Below are 15,492 nucleotides of genomic sequence, written 5' to 3'. Positions count from 1 at the left end.
AGATTTATATGTTCTCTTGCAGTTTCCTTTGTAACTCCTTATAATCTAGGAAATTTTCTAACCTTTCTTTGACACTTTGACTTTTCAACTTATTATCTCCTAGAAGCAGCATACAGAAAAGGAAATTTTTTTAAAAATTGAAGTTCAGATCCGAGTTTAAATTTCGCTTCTGTTACGTATTTAGCTGAGCCTTGTTCCCAAATCTGTAAAATAGGGTGATGATAATAAAAATACTTACCTCTGTGGAGTTCAGAATATTAAAAACATATATGAAAGCTTTCACAGATCTTACACAAATGTGGGTGTTTTCATTTCTTATATCTGTTGGTATAATATATTCTGGAAATTTATTATTACTAAGGTTTCCTTTTTGTTACATGAAAATTTCCTTTTAAAAATGTCCATTTATCCTGATATTATTCTGTTGCATCCCTGAGATCTGGTAAAAAATGAGATTGTCTTATCCTTTTCATGATTTCATAGCCTTAAATCATAAATCCCTGAATTGTTTGAGTATGGATATTCATTTTAGAGTTCTGCCTTCATACAGTGCCCTACCTGTTTGGTTTAGATTTCTTTCCCCCAGACTTTTCAGTTTCATTATGTCACTTTTGACATATAACAACTGCAGGCATTCTTGGGGCTGTAAGTGTGGACGTAGCATGGCACTGTGCAAAGACAGAATATTTTCCTTTCTTATACTTATTGCCTGATCATGTCCAGAATTCTGTTGACCTTCATAACTGCAGTAGCACCTTGAATTGATGGGCTCAGAGCATAGCCCATCGTAATTAATCTCTTGGTGGCACAGCATTGTACATTTGGATTGCTTTTATTTAAGTGTGTTATATTTAGCCTTTTGAAGCTTATCTTTTTTCTGCAGACTTGGTTTCTGGAGTGGTTCTTGTTTTCATTAGGGTGTGTGTGTGTGTGTGTGTGTGTGTGTGTGTGTGAATTTATTTATACTCCATCAATTCTTAAAAGAATATACAGCAACTCTTCGAGTAATACCTATTATTTGGGACTTTGGTAACATTAGAATTTATTATTTACCAGCCTTTGTTGTGGTTCAGCTGCTCCATCCTGTAGGGCTTCATTCATGATAGCAGATATTTATTGAAGCCCACGCTTTGCCAGGTTCAAGGCTTGGATACAGAGGGGACCAAGAGAGATAAGTTCAAGCTTTCTTAAAATCTGCATTCCACTGAGGGAAGCTAAACCACAAATCAACATAAGAATTAACAATAAAATACCAGACATAAAACAGGATGAGGTGATGAAGAGTGACTATAGAACCACTTCAGATGGCATGGTAAGGGAGGGCTGGAGGAGGTGACATCCAAGCTTTGATCTGAATGGCAAGAAGAATGTGAAGTCTGAGAGGAGACAGCCTGTGTGAATGTCCTAAAGCAGGAACAGACGTGAAGTGTTCTAGGAACAACAAGGAAGCCAGTGTGAAGGGAGCTTCCCGAAGTGAAGTTAGGCAGGGGAGAGGTGGACAGAGGACTGAGGGTTGAGTTTAGACTTTGTGCTGTTTTCGTAGGAAACCACTTTAGTATCTTTAGCAAGGGGTGGTCCATGATCTGAATAATGGCAACCTTGGCATAATCTGACGAAAGTGGGATTGGTGTAAACTATCGGCCACATTCTTGCAAGGTTAATGAAATGACCCAAAATTCTGCACACCTGTCAGTGAGGAGCATTCTTATTTTTGGCTGTCTAGAAATCCAGGACAATGGCAATGATTTCTGAACTTTCCAGTTGGTGCCCAGTTTATCTGAGTACAGAAGAAAATATAGAATTTAAAGAAGGAGGGAATGGGTAAAGGAGCTAAATACTATTCAGAGGTTGAGTTGGATAAAGACAGAAAAGTGACTGTTAGATTCTGTAACAGAGAACTATCGATGGCTTGACCAGAACATGGTAAGATTGGAAGACAGTTGAATTGATTTGAATTGTAGATAAAACAATGAAAATAGGGACAATTTTCTCAAGTTTTGCTGTGTATAGGAGGAGTTAAATGGTCAGTAGCTAAAGGATGAAATGGAATTAAGGAAGGTTTTTTATTTCGTCAGAGCCAGATTATACTAGAGCATGTTTGCATGCTTTCAGAAGAACCAATTCAGAGAAAAATTGGCATTGAAGAGTGAGTGAGGATAGTTGCAGGAGTGACATCGATGAGAAGGCGAGAGGAGATGTGATCCAGAGTACAAACATAGGGTTGACCTTCGATAGGAATCGGAAGACAACAGCCTTGTTCTGGTGATACCTTAGTATGGTTTCCTGCCCCAACAAGAATCCTTGATGATGTTCTGAGTAGCAAAAATTAATTTCAGGGTACCCTTTTCATGACGTCTCTCAAGTACTAGAGATTAGAGAAGCAGAGTTGAAAATGCTCAAATGGGCATGCCCCAGGGGCAATAGCAATAAATCTTCAGCAGAGCTCCCAAAGTCAATAAGATATTTCTTAAAAATTCTCAAGGATTCCTTTGACTCCAGAAAATATGACATATTATATTATACCTAAAAGAGCATGTAATATACTATTGATTGGAAAATGCTAATATGATCTACCCTTTCTACTTTCTTTATTGAAAAAGAGTATTTTCTTATATGATGTTCATTTGATTCTGAAATGTATAGAGAAGGTGTGAAAAGCCCAGAGCTTATAGGTAGTAAATTATGCAGTTAGTATAGGTGCAAAAATCACAAAGTATTTGTGAATCTAAACCAGTACCATAGTGAAAACTTAGTAAACATCACCAAGTAGGACTTACTTCAGGAATGCAAAGATAATTTAACATTAGAAATCAGTGAATATGATTGATCATATTAATAGCTCAAAGAAAGAAACTTTTTTTTTAATCTCTAAAGTGGTTGAAAAGGTAGTTGATAAAACTCAGTATCCCTTCCTGATAAAAACTCCTGATAAACCTTAAAATAGAAGAGTATTTTCTTAGTATCATAAATCAGTGGCCAATAACAGACTTAGAAGACAAGCATATTAAAGAAAAAATATATATGTAAATATATATACATATATAGTACAACAGATGTATCATTTTATGCATTATGTTTCTCTCCAGGAAACCAAAAAGAAACTGAAAATTTGTTATAATTCATGAGTTATGAAATCAGTATTTAAAATCAATAATTTTCAATAACCTAGATGGATAACCACCTAGAAAGACATAAAATACTAAAATTTAAGAAAAGGTAGAAATTCTGAATAGACCTATATAACAAGAGATTGAATTAGTAGGTTTTTTTTAATTCCCACTAAGAAAACCTGGGCCCAGATGACTTCAGTGGTGAAATGTACCAAATGCTTAAATTTGGTTGATTAACACTAGTCCTTCATATACTTTTCCAAAAAACAAAAAGGAGTGAATACTTGCAGCTCTTTCTGAGGCCAGTATTGCCTTGATACCAAAACCAAACAAAAATATATGAAAACTACAGACTACTATCTCTTATGAATATAGAGACAAAAATCCTCAACGAAATACTAGCAGAATAAATCTGGCAACATATAAAAAGGATTATATATCATGATCAAATGGAATTAATGCAACGTTGCTTTAACATATAAAGAGCAACCAAGATAATACACCATATTAACAGAATAAAAGACAAAAGCCATATGTTAATCTCAGTAGATGCAGAGAAAGCATTTGATAAAATTCAGTATGCTTTCATGATAACACTAAACAAACTAGAAAGAGAAGGAAACCTCCTCAACTTGATAATGCTGTCTGTGAAAAATCCACAGCTAACATCATCCTAGGCAGTGAAAAACTAGATCCCCCTAAGACCTTGAATGAGGCACGAATGTCCACGCTGAGCACTTATTTCAACATTGTACTAGAGGTTCTAGCCAAGGCTGTTAGACAAGAGGAAGAAATGAGAGGCATTCAATTTGGAAAGGAAGACGTAAAACTATTTGTCATGATCTTGTATGTGGAAAATCTTAAGAAACCCCCCAGAAAACTATTGTAACTAGTAAATGAAATAAGGTTGCAGGATATAATGAATATCTAAAAATCAATCATATTTCTGTGCTTTAACAGTGAACAATCCAAAAATAAAATTAGGAATACAATTCCACTTACGTTAGCATTAAAGAGAATAATATAGTAATAAAAAATGCGAGATCTATGTACTGAAAACTTTAAAACATCATTGAAAGAAATAAGTGGAAAGAGAACCCATGTTCATGGATTAGAAGACTTAATATTGACTCTAGAAATTAATTAGGGAAGTGTTGTCATCTCAGCTGCCTTTTTTATATAAATTGATGACCTGATCCTAATATTAATGTTGAAATGCAAGGGACCCAAGATAGCTGAAACAGTCATGAAAAGGAAGAACAAATTGGAAGACTTGTACTTTTGATTTCAAAACTGACTCCAGAGTAATCAAGACAGTATGTTACTAGCATAAGGATAGACATATAGATGGATTAGAATTAATAAACCCATACATTTATAGTTAATCGATTTTCAGCAAAAGCGCCAAGACAATTAAATGGTGGAAAGAGTTGTCTTTTTAACAGATCGTGCAAGGACAACTGAATAGTCAAATGCAAAATAATGAAGTTGGACCCAAACCTCATACCATTTACAAAAATTAATTCAAAATAGATTATGACCTAAATTAAGAACTAAAACTACAACTTTTAGAAGAGAATGTAGCTGTAAATCATGACCTTGGATTAGGCAATGGCTTTTTAGATGTGACAAAAGAAAAAATTGATAAACTTTACTTCATCAAAATTCAAAACTTTTGTGCTTCATAGGATAGCATAAAGAAGTAAAAAGACAATCCACAGAACAGAAGAAAATACTTGCAAATCACATATCTGATAAGAGGCATATCTAGAACGTAGAAAGGATTCTTACAATTTACCAAGAAAATAACCCAATTTAAAACTGGGCGAAGGATTTACATAAACATTTCTCCAAAGAACATACACAATGGCTCAAAAACATATGAAAAGGATATTAAATATTATTAGTCACTAGGGATGTCAAATCGAAACCACAGTGAGATACCACTTTATGCCTGCTGGGATGACTAGAGTCGAGGAGCTAGACGATAAGTGTTGGTGAAGATGTGAAGAAACTGGAACCCTCATGTATTGCTGGTGGGCATATAAAATGGTGCACATCCTTTGGAAAACAATTTGGCAGTTCCTCAAAATAGAATTGCTATACTCCTAGGTATGTCCCAGGAGAACTGAAAACTTACGTTCATGCAAACTTTGTACACAAATGTTCACAGCAATATTGTTCACCATAGCCCAAAAGTGAAACCAACCCAATGTCTGTCACCTGTTGAATGGATCAATAAAATGTAATATAGTCATACAATGGAATATTATTCAACTATGAAAAGATTTATGAAGTTCTGATACACACCACAACATGGGTGAACCTTGAAAGATTTTGCTAAGTGAAAGAAAACAGACACAGGCCACATACTTCATAAGTCCATTTACCTTAAATGTCCAGATTGGGCAAATACAGAGAGATAGAAAATAGATTAGTGGTTACGAGGGCCTGCGGGGAGGAGAGAATAGAGAATGGCTGCTAATAGGTATGGAGTTTCTCTTGCGGGTAATTTAAAATCCTCTGGGATTAGGTAGTGGTGATGTATGCACAATTCTGGGACTATATTAAAAACCACTAACTATACTTTAAAAGGTCAAACTTTGTGATATGTGAATTATCTTAATAAAGTTCTTTTATTAAATAGTAAATGACTAATTTTTAAAGAAAATTTATTTTCTATATGCCATGAATGACAAATTTAAAAAATATAACGGAAAGAATAAATGCAGAATAAAATTTAAGGAATTTTTGAGGAAGAGGAGAGGGAAAATTATTCTACAGATAGTAATACATATTAATTGTATTTAAATAACGGGACAGACAAAAAAATTAAAGTCTAGAAAGACAAAGTCTAGAAAGAGACCTAAATGCATGTATTAGGAAGGTAGTACATAGTAAAGATACTGCTGCTCAGTGGGAAAAGTATAGAACATTGGTGAAATATGGTGTTCAACCTTTATAAAGCTAACTTTATCAGTTGGTATTTCAACTTAAAAATAGCAGAAAATAATCCTGGAAAGTTTGGTAGAAGATGAATTTTAAGGAAGGATATTGGGTTACCCAGCATCAATGGGAAACCAAGCTCAGAAGACGACAGCAACCAAATGATGCTAAGGAGATGGGAACAGAGCCTGCCTTATGCCACTGAGCTAGGATGGTTAGGATGCCACTTTGTTGCTACCACTGCTTCAGGATTCCAGACCCTACCACTGCCACCGTGACTAAATTCTTATGGTCCCTCCATGTTTCTGTCTCTCCCTCAAGACTCTGAGACCGAGGCAGGAACATCTAAATGCAGAGCCTAGGTCACAAGGTAGCATTTTACTACTGGGGATAGGGAAAGGGATGTCTGCCCACTTTCACTCCTGTGGTGGAAGACAGGGAACTGTAGCATCAACTCAGATAAGAGGGTGTCCAAATGCAAGGGAGCCAAAAATGACAGATTTCCGCTAACATTTGGAATAACTAAAATTAGAACCATCCTGTATGTCATAGACCAAAATAAATTCCACATGGATTCAGAATATAAATGTAAAACTTGAAACCATAAAAGTATTTGAAGAAAATACACGTGAATATTTATGTAATCTTGGTTTGGGAAAGTTGCTAAGCATGATATAAAAATCAGAAAGCCATCAAAAATGTCAGTAAAGAAAAGTACATGATTCAGAAAGGGAATCATGGTCCATTAAATTTAAAAACAAATACATACCAGAACATAAACAGTGGTTTTCTCTGGATGATGACTAGAGACAAGCCTGCCTGCCTTCTTTCTTCATTCCCTCCTTGCCGTCCTCCCTCTATTGAAGTTTGGTGGATTTCTTTTTTTTTTCAAAAGCTGTTATTTTTAAATTCGGAAAGTAAGTGATTTGGTTGGTTGCTTTGTAAGAATGCATGGATTTCTGGGTGTCCATAGGTAAATTTTATGCTAAACTCTACAAAAGTGAAAGTAACTCTTGAAAGAGCAAATAATTGTATTTAGACATCCCCATTTCTGTAAAAATAATGTTAAAGTGGCTATTAGAATTTACTCCATCTGTTGGTACTTCAAAAGGAAGAACTGAGTAATTGGACAGAGACCATAAGAACACGCCCCCAAGATCATGATGTTTCTCTTACCTCCTCTGATGGTTTGTTTTTGCGGGAGGGGAGGTCCTCATTTTTAAGAGAACCCATCTGCTTGACTAGAGACTGGCTAGTTAGCATTCAAGGTACTCACACCTAAGGGGAAGCATCGCAGATGTAAAGATTCTGCAGGACATACTTATTGTGGCCTATGTTTCATCACTTTATGCTCTTGCCTGTAATAAGTAAGTTGCCCCGCCATGTCCTGTTCTAGCAGCACTTAGATCCCTGATACTTGGTTCCCTCTTATCTTGGATTCCCATCTCAGTAAAGGGTGTTCAGCATCTATCTGACATAAGAGACCAAGTGGGTTCTTCCCATGTAAAGTCAAGTCGCCCGAGTGGAATGAAAGCCTTCTCACAGAAACCTTGACACCACAGGGTGAAAAGAGCCCTTCGTGTTCCAGAAAGGCCTGTCATTGGTGAATTATAGACAAAGACCACGAGATCTTGAGGAGCTAAGAAGGAAAAAGAAAACACAAAAATGGCCACCTATTCCCCTTCTTGGCACTCAACTGCTTTTCCTCTGGCTTTCCTCTGGCTTTGAATTTCTTTTTCTGAATGCCTTTAGCCTTTAAAGAAGATACGAATCAGTGAACAGGATCTGACTAAGATTTTCTAGTTGAAATTGTCATGATCTAAGAGTTCTTCATTAAAAAAATCGAAGACTTGCTAATAAACTCTTTTTTCTATGACCATTTCCTCAGGGGACTCATTGAACATTTCTGTTATTTTTATTTGTCGGCCATAAACAGCATGACTCTGAACTTCTATAAGTTTCAGAGTCTCCATGTCTTCATCCTTCATGCTAATATAGGAACCCCATTGCTCTGGACTGGAATTAAATTGGTGTACAACAGTTTTTGGAATTAAATGGCTTAGTTATAGTTTCACCTAAGTCATTTTATAAGATGGGGGAAAAAAAACAGCTTGGGCATATGTGCATTTTTTTTTTGAAATACACATTTCATGAGAACTTTAGTAGCTTCCTCGTGTATAAATTTTCTGCTATTTTTGTCTTACGTTTGATGACTTGGAACAAGTAGCAGCTAAATGGAAGAAAAAAAATACATTCCTTTTTTTTTTTGATAGAACCTAAGAAGAGTTGTTTTACCCTAATTTCCGTGTCATTAAAGTATAAGGTTGTGTTCATTGTTCATGGAACCTGGCGATGCTCTGGCGAACACATCAGTACCACAAAGGTTAGGAATGGGCAGTGGCAGAAGCTACCTTGAGGCTCTGCCCCTTCCTTCCCGCACCCAGCCCCGGTGGGCAAGGAGGTTGTGAGGAGAGGGGCACACATGGCCGTGGGGGCTCGGAGTGATGACGGCTGCTTCCTGCCTAGCAATCCTCATTCGTACCTGGGGACAGACTCACGCTCGTACTTTTCTTGTCTCTTTCCAGGAGCGGCCTATTGTCAGTTCATGGACATGCTCTTTCCAGGCTGCATTAGTTTGAAGAAAGTAAAATTTCAAGCAAAGTTGGAGCATGAGTATATTCACAATTTTAAACTTCTGCAAGCATCATTTAAGCGAATGAATGTCGATAAGGTAGGAGACTAACTTGTATTTTCTTTCTTTAAAATGCAAAAATCCAAAAAAAAAAAAAATGTCAATGGGATACGTCTTGGTATCTCAACAGTAGGTTGGGGTCTGCACATAGCATAAGGCATCAACCTAAACTTTCCGTATTTGTGTGAGGTTTTTATTTAAGGAGATTTCTAAACTTGTAACCATTAGACTAAAAACTCTATAAGAAGAATTACAAATGTTAAAACATTATTCTGTTTTAGCGTTGCAAATGACAAATTTTTATGTTTGCCAGATGCCACTTTGGTTCTTTGTATAGTTCGTTCTCTTGGAGAAACAGCATATTACAGTGGAAGCACAATGGGTTTGAATCTCAGCAAGTTATTTAAATCCTTTGAGTCCAAGTTTACCCATCTGTAAAATAGGACTAAAACCCCCTTCTCTGTGGTTATGAAGTTAAAGTGAGGAATGCATGTGAAAATAAATGTCCAGCATAGTCCATACACTCAGATTCTCAGTCAGTGTCTATCAATTTTCCTTTTTTCCCCTTTGAATTTTATAATTTTGTCTTAGAATGATACAGGTGGAATTAGACTGGAGTCCTTTCCACCCCCCTCCCCCATAAAGTACTGTTGCTAAAATGTCCATTCAGTTTTCATGTTTCCTGCTATTCAAATACATATTTAATTCATATTATTTCTTTAGGATATATCTCTTAGAGGGAGTAGGTTTGGAAAGAAATACATTTTGAATAAGGGGAAAAAATAAACCAGAAGGGGAGAAACAGAAAACTTTTCTTTGCATAAATAGCAATAAATAGGCTATGGAAATAAATCCTGGGTTATTAAGAGAGAGAGGTTAAAGAAAAAAAGTTTGGTAAGCTGTATATATTTTTAATGCAATTAATATCTTCCTAAGTCAAAATGTTATCAAAATATTATTAAATTCTTGGTTTCTTGTTTTCTCAGAATTTTTTTTTCAAAATATATTCTATTTAACATCATAACCTCTCAAATTATTTTCAACTTTATGTCCTTTGCTGTGGTTACTTTCCAATTAGCTACTTCAAAACCAGAGCTGCACAGGTTCTCCTTACTTATTAGCAGCCTCACTTATGTCTTTTTCATTCATGTCTCAATGCATGCTTCTGGACTGAAAAGAAACGCCCATTCATATGTTTATTGATGGAACTTCCCTTATATAACAAACTAGGGGGCTCCATATCTCTCCAGAAGTATCCATACACACAGTGGATGAGCCATGGTGAAGAATATTGCAGATAAAATTCTTGTAGTGGAGGGAGATTGGCCTTGATGACCTTTGTTGGCCTCTCTCGCTTAATATGCTCCAAAGGTCTTTGGATAGAGACAGTGGTCCCTGTTCATGTTTGTCACAGCCTGACAGCACGTGGGAAGCTTCTGTACGAAGACTTGCTTGCCACCTCACATTTTGAATTTATGCCCTTAGAACTTTCATTTTGATAGGAATTCAAAATTAAATCAGAAGATGTGAAATATTTAAGTAGTACGGTCAAGAGTCGGGTAAGTGCACATATGGAAGGAATTCGGTTGGCCAGCCTTCCCTGAAGTTCGGGAGGAGCAAGAGGAGCAAAGTTTTCAGCACCCCAGTCTCCATTGCTGGCAGAGTCTTCATGAAAGATGCGGTCTCCTCCAAGAGTTTGCTTCTCTTTATTTTGTTCCGTACTTGACTTAGTTTCAATTGTAGCTGGATAAAAAACATTTTAGAAAATGTACTGCTAATGTGTTTTCGTGGATAACCTAAAATGCTTTGGTTGCTTTTTTTCTTTCAAGTTGTCATTGATATTTGAGGTCTTTCTACTTTTTTTAAGTGGTCCCGGTGACCCATTTTAGGATATCAATGGTACATAGCGCGTGACGTGGCGACACCTTGATGAAAATTTAATTTATAGTTTCCCTTTATATCATGACACAATGAAGTTGCAGTTTTTGAGCACGGGGTTTCTGTCTGAATTTCACGCTCATACACACATACACACACCTCGCATACGCGTGATCTGACTCCCCCACGTTAGCTCTCATGGCTCACTTTCGCGTAGCATTCCAACCCAAAGATGAAGAGGTAAGGATCTGGTGATGGTGCTCTTTGGGTAGCTAGGTACCATTCCATTTTCCTTCAGAAATAGCTGCCCACTAAATTAAAGCTAAGCATTCACACCACATACTTTTTCTGTCGTAATTCTGAAGGGTCCTATAAGACTTCTAAAAGGAATACTGATTGGCCCTTTAGGTTGCCAATACGAAAGAAAAACCTGAGGTTCGTCTCAGAAGTTGAGGTGAACGCCGTGCACCTCCTCCTCCAGAGTGCCTTCCGTGACTCCCCTAATCAGCCTCCATTTCTCTTCCTCTCCCCGCTCACAGCACATTAGCTGTGCTTCTGTGTAGCCCATGAGTTACTGGGCCCTGTATTGTGGTTAGTTGTTTTGGTTCTTCTCTCTACATTGAAAATAAGCTCTATGAAAGCTCATTTTGTTTCATAAGAACCATTGGGTTGGTATATGTTTTCACTGATTTGAGTCATTCATTCTCACTTTCTGGTAGCAAGTGTTACCAGAACACTTATATAAGAAACACTTATAAGGAAAACCCAGCAATCTTGAAACAGACAACCCAGGCCCATGTTTTTTGGGAAGATGCTTTGGTAATAAACATACTATAGAGAGGTTCAGCCCTCTGTTGACAGCTAAGGGTATTCCTTGTTTTGTCTGGTTTGTTCAGAAGTATCAAATATTTTAAAAGAACCAGCTACATTTTCATTCTTATTTAATATGATGAAAAATTATATGAATTCTAGAATACAGCTGGCTGAGAAGCTGGGGGAGAGACCAGTAGTCATGAATTGCAGACATGCAGGAAATAGTTATATTTAGAGAACACTTCAGTTGTATTAAATCCAAACAAACCTGAGGTTTGTGACTCACACGGCAACTTTATATTGCAGGTAATTCCAGTGGAGAAGCTAGTGAAAGGGCGTTTCCAGGACAACCTGGACTTTATTCAGTGGTTTAAGAAGTTCTATGATGCTAACTACGACGGGAAGGAGTATGATCCTGTAGAAGCACGACAAGGGCAAGATGCAATCCCTCCCCCTGACCCCGGCGAACAGATCTTCAACCTGCCAAAAAAGTCGCACCATGCAAACTCCCCCACAGCAGGTATTGTAACAGTGAAATCAGAGTCACTTTCATTTCAGAAAATGACTCAGGCCTTCCTGTGCTTAATCGATTCTTCCCAGCAGTCAGCATTTTAATGCCTCTGGATGATTTTTATTGTTTGACCACATTTATCTTCCTAGCAATGACCTTTCTATAATAAGTCTAACAATCATGATTTAACTATTTAAAAAAACAGAGCTATTCACTTTAAGTCACTGAAGCTATATGTTAAAATAATACTTCAAGGGTATATTTCATTTTCCTTGTATTTTTTTTTCTGAGAAATTTAAAGTATGTTTAGATTTCGACTAAAATATTCTTACTGCTTAATTGATGGCAGTAAAGAATGCATTTACGTGTGGATCATCATCTATAAACCTTCGAAGGAAATTCATGAAATCTATATTATCTCTCTTACAAGAGGCAGTGCCAATTTTTATGTGATGATATTCAGTAAGACTTCATTAATTCAGCTTTGTCTAAAAGTGAAGTCATAGAGGATAAATACCTAGAACTTTAGAGTTGTCTAAACTTTTGTAGATAAAAACCTTTCTAAAATATACTATGAACATCTTTGCCAAAAAACAAAAAACAAAAAACAGACTTCACCAAATAGAATGTGTTCTTATAAAATTAAGGTCACTATTATAAATAGCAGTTGTGGTACTGGACAGTTAAAAAAATGAAATCCTCTGAAACCATTTGTTTCTATCCCGAAAACCAGTGTTCACACTTGTTAAATCAGCAACCTTAATTTGTAAATAATACAAATTCCTTATTTATGCCCAACCTCCAATCAGAATGGATAGAAATGGTTATGACAATACTAATATTAAACAATGCACGCACATGTTCAGAATTCAAAGAAATGTAGGCTAGAGGTAGACATTGTGGGTCTTCCATATACCCATGTAATTGAAGCTGGAAATGAGTCCTGAGCGAGAAGGGGAGAGAGAGTGCCTGGAGGAACTCTGAACACTAATATTTGGGTAGAAAAGGCAGGGCTTACATAGGAGCAAGGAAGATGCCAGAAAGATGGAAGAAAATGAGGGAATGACATGTCAGGGAAGCGGAAGGGAGCAGAATGGTCAACGGCATCTAAATCTGCCAAGGAGTCAAGTAAAAGGAGGACTGGGAGAGTCTGTTGGAGTCCTCATTCCGGGGGTCACTCACTGGAATGATGGGATCAGGAGTGGGTTGAGGAATTGGAGGAAGGAAATGGAGACAGCATAAAAATCCAACTTTGAAGCCATAGTGTGAATGAACTTATGTAAAATGAACTAAGTACAGATCTTTGAGAATATATACAATTAAGGAGCAAGAGGACAAAGAGGAAGCAGAGAAAAAAATGAACATCAGGGAAAAACCAAGAAAGCTCAGCATCAGAGAACAAACAGTAGGAAACTTCTAGAGCGAGGAATCACCAACGGTGCTGAATATTAATTATGTAGAGATCAAATAGAATGAGGCTTGAAAATAGGCCAAAGAAATCTGACTCCTAGGAGGTGATTAATAACCCTTCAGAGAATTGGTCTGTTAAAATGCGGAGTGTATACACCTATATTGCAGTGACTTAACAAGGACATGACATGACAAGTGTGAAAGTGATTTGGTAATAATAGATTCCTCCTTCACCATACGTGTCAGGAACGTTGAGAAAAATAAAAACGTTTTGTTGATGTTGGAAAAAAGCTGGACAGTAGCTTTAGGAAGTAAGATTGGAAGGAGAATGGTATTGTCCTTGATCTGTTTTTGTTTGCTTTTAGGACAAAGCACAACAAGTAGGTTTGTAAGATGAGAGAAAGGTCCATGGAGAAGGAATAATACATAATAGGAAAAAGGTGGGGAAATTGGTGGTGCATGACCCTGAAGCTGGAAGGGAAAAATGAGGTTAATGGCATTGGAAGAGGTGTATAGAGGAGAGGGAATATTTACCTTTTCAGAACAGAAGCACTGGAGAGAGGTTGGGTAAAAATTAAGCCACAAGGAGTTTGGGGAACAAAAATTTATGATGATTCAAATTGGCCTTCGACTTTTGTTAGAAACGTTTATTAGTCTAGGAGCTAGGAAAGAGAAAATCCCCAGAGTTGGGGATTTGGCAGACAGATGGGAGTGGGAGGACAAGAAAGTGAGAAAACCAAGGATGTCTAGTATTTCTCATCCTAAGATTCCTTTTCTATAGCTGTTAATGATGTAGAGATTCATCTTAAAACTCAGCTGCCACTTTTTCAGGTTTTTAATAGTGAAGTTGGACAGGCCTCAGAATATTTTTCATCCACAATCATAATGTGTCCTTAAATTGGCACCAACCCTTCCACTCCCTCAAACAGAACTGTCATTACGCTGCCTTGGCCTCGTTTTCTAGGAGTTCCCTCATCTGTCTTTCACAAAAGCCACGGAGAAACTTGTGCCATTTTGATAGGAAGAATGTCCAAGAACCTGAAAGAGGAACGTATTTTTTCTAGATCTTAAACCTCTCGGGTGACAAAGCTCAGAAAACACAGTAAGGTCAACAGATAATAAATTTAGTTTTTCATGTTCCGGAAGGTAGTAATTCCTGAGATGTTTGTTTCCAGTACGTTGACCATGTTTACCTAATTGGCCTTAATCAGGGAGAAAGGATATTTTCAGAAGTCAAACCAGTCATACCTTTTTATAAAAAATATGTTCTAACTCTTGGACATTAGTGGAGTAGACAAACTACAATGTGGAAAAAATTACAGCAAGTATACAAAGCATGCAGAACATTGTTTTAAACGTTATAATGGGAGAAAGGCTTCTTTAAGTACAGTAAGACCTCATTTTTCTAGAGGTTATATATATCCAACTCTTGGGAATACAGTCAAGAAAATGCAAGCCAGAATGTCTTCTAAGTGTCAGAATAGGTGTTGTAAAACCTGTGCTATAAATTCATATACTTTACGTGTGAGAGTTCCTAGGATACTATCCAGAGTCTCTTTGCTTTTCTTAATTTAAACATAATTATAACAAACATGGGGATAAAGTACATTATATTTTGGAGCAAGGAGTACACTGATAGCAATAGAAAGTAAAAGCATCAGTAAAAGAAGAGCCAAAAAACTTAACCAAAACCTTACTAAACAGCCCAGATGCCTGAGACTTTTATTACAGAATTTAATAGCTCCATGCTGCTCAGTAGCCCTCACAGTCTGTATGACACCAGCATGCGCTCATCAATATCCTCGAGTTCCCTTCTAATTCTTAAGCTTCTGTTTAATTTTCTATTATAATCATCTCCCCCATGAACTTCCTTACGCCCTCTAAACGATCCTTCCTTCCTCTGCTCTGAAAGCATTCAAGGCCATCCTCTTCATACCAAGTCTGACTTTGTCCATCCAAAATTGAAGAGAAATGAAAGTGTTTGATGAGATGAGGGTCAGCTGTCTGGGAAGTTCACATCTCTATATCACAGTTATCTCACAGTGATGCCGGGTCAGTAGCATTCAGGGGTAATTTCTGTTCCCACCTCTAGGCTTGGTTATTTCTTCATCTGCATTAGTGGAAATAAGCAA

At 37.0% G+C, this 15,492-nt stretch overlaps 1 protein-coding gene across 3 annotated transcripts in view; it reads left to right on the top strand.

The window, feature by feature from the left end:
• The window catches only part of MAPRE2 (microtubule associated protein RP/EB family member 2), a 128,405-nt gene that overhangs the window by 87,975 nt on the left and 24,938 nt on the right, over positions 1–15,492 (top strand). For all 3 annotated transcript variants that reach the window (XM_025038678.1, XM_006919972.3, XM_006919973.2), the window contains 2 exons: positions 8,642–8,787; positions 11,746–11,959. In XM_025038678.1, coding sequence (XP_024894446.1) covers positions 8,642–8,787; positions 11,746–11,959 — 360 coding nt within the window. The remainder of the gene's footprint in view (positions 1–8,641; positions 8,788–11,745; positions 11,960–15,492) is intronic.

This window comes from Pteropus alecto, unplaced genomic scaffold, assembly GCF_000325575.1.
Source record: "Pteropus alecto unplaced genomic scaffold, ASM32557v1 scaffold146, whole genome shotgun sequence".
NCBI classification, from domain to species: domain Eukaryota; kingdom Metazoa; phylum Chordata; class Mammalia; order Chiroptera; family Pteropodidae; genus Pteropus; species Pteropus alecto.
Note: the sequence above shows the minus strand (reverse complement) of the source record. Positions and strands in the feature narration are given on the sequence as shown.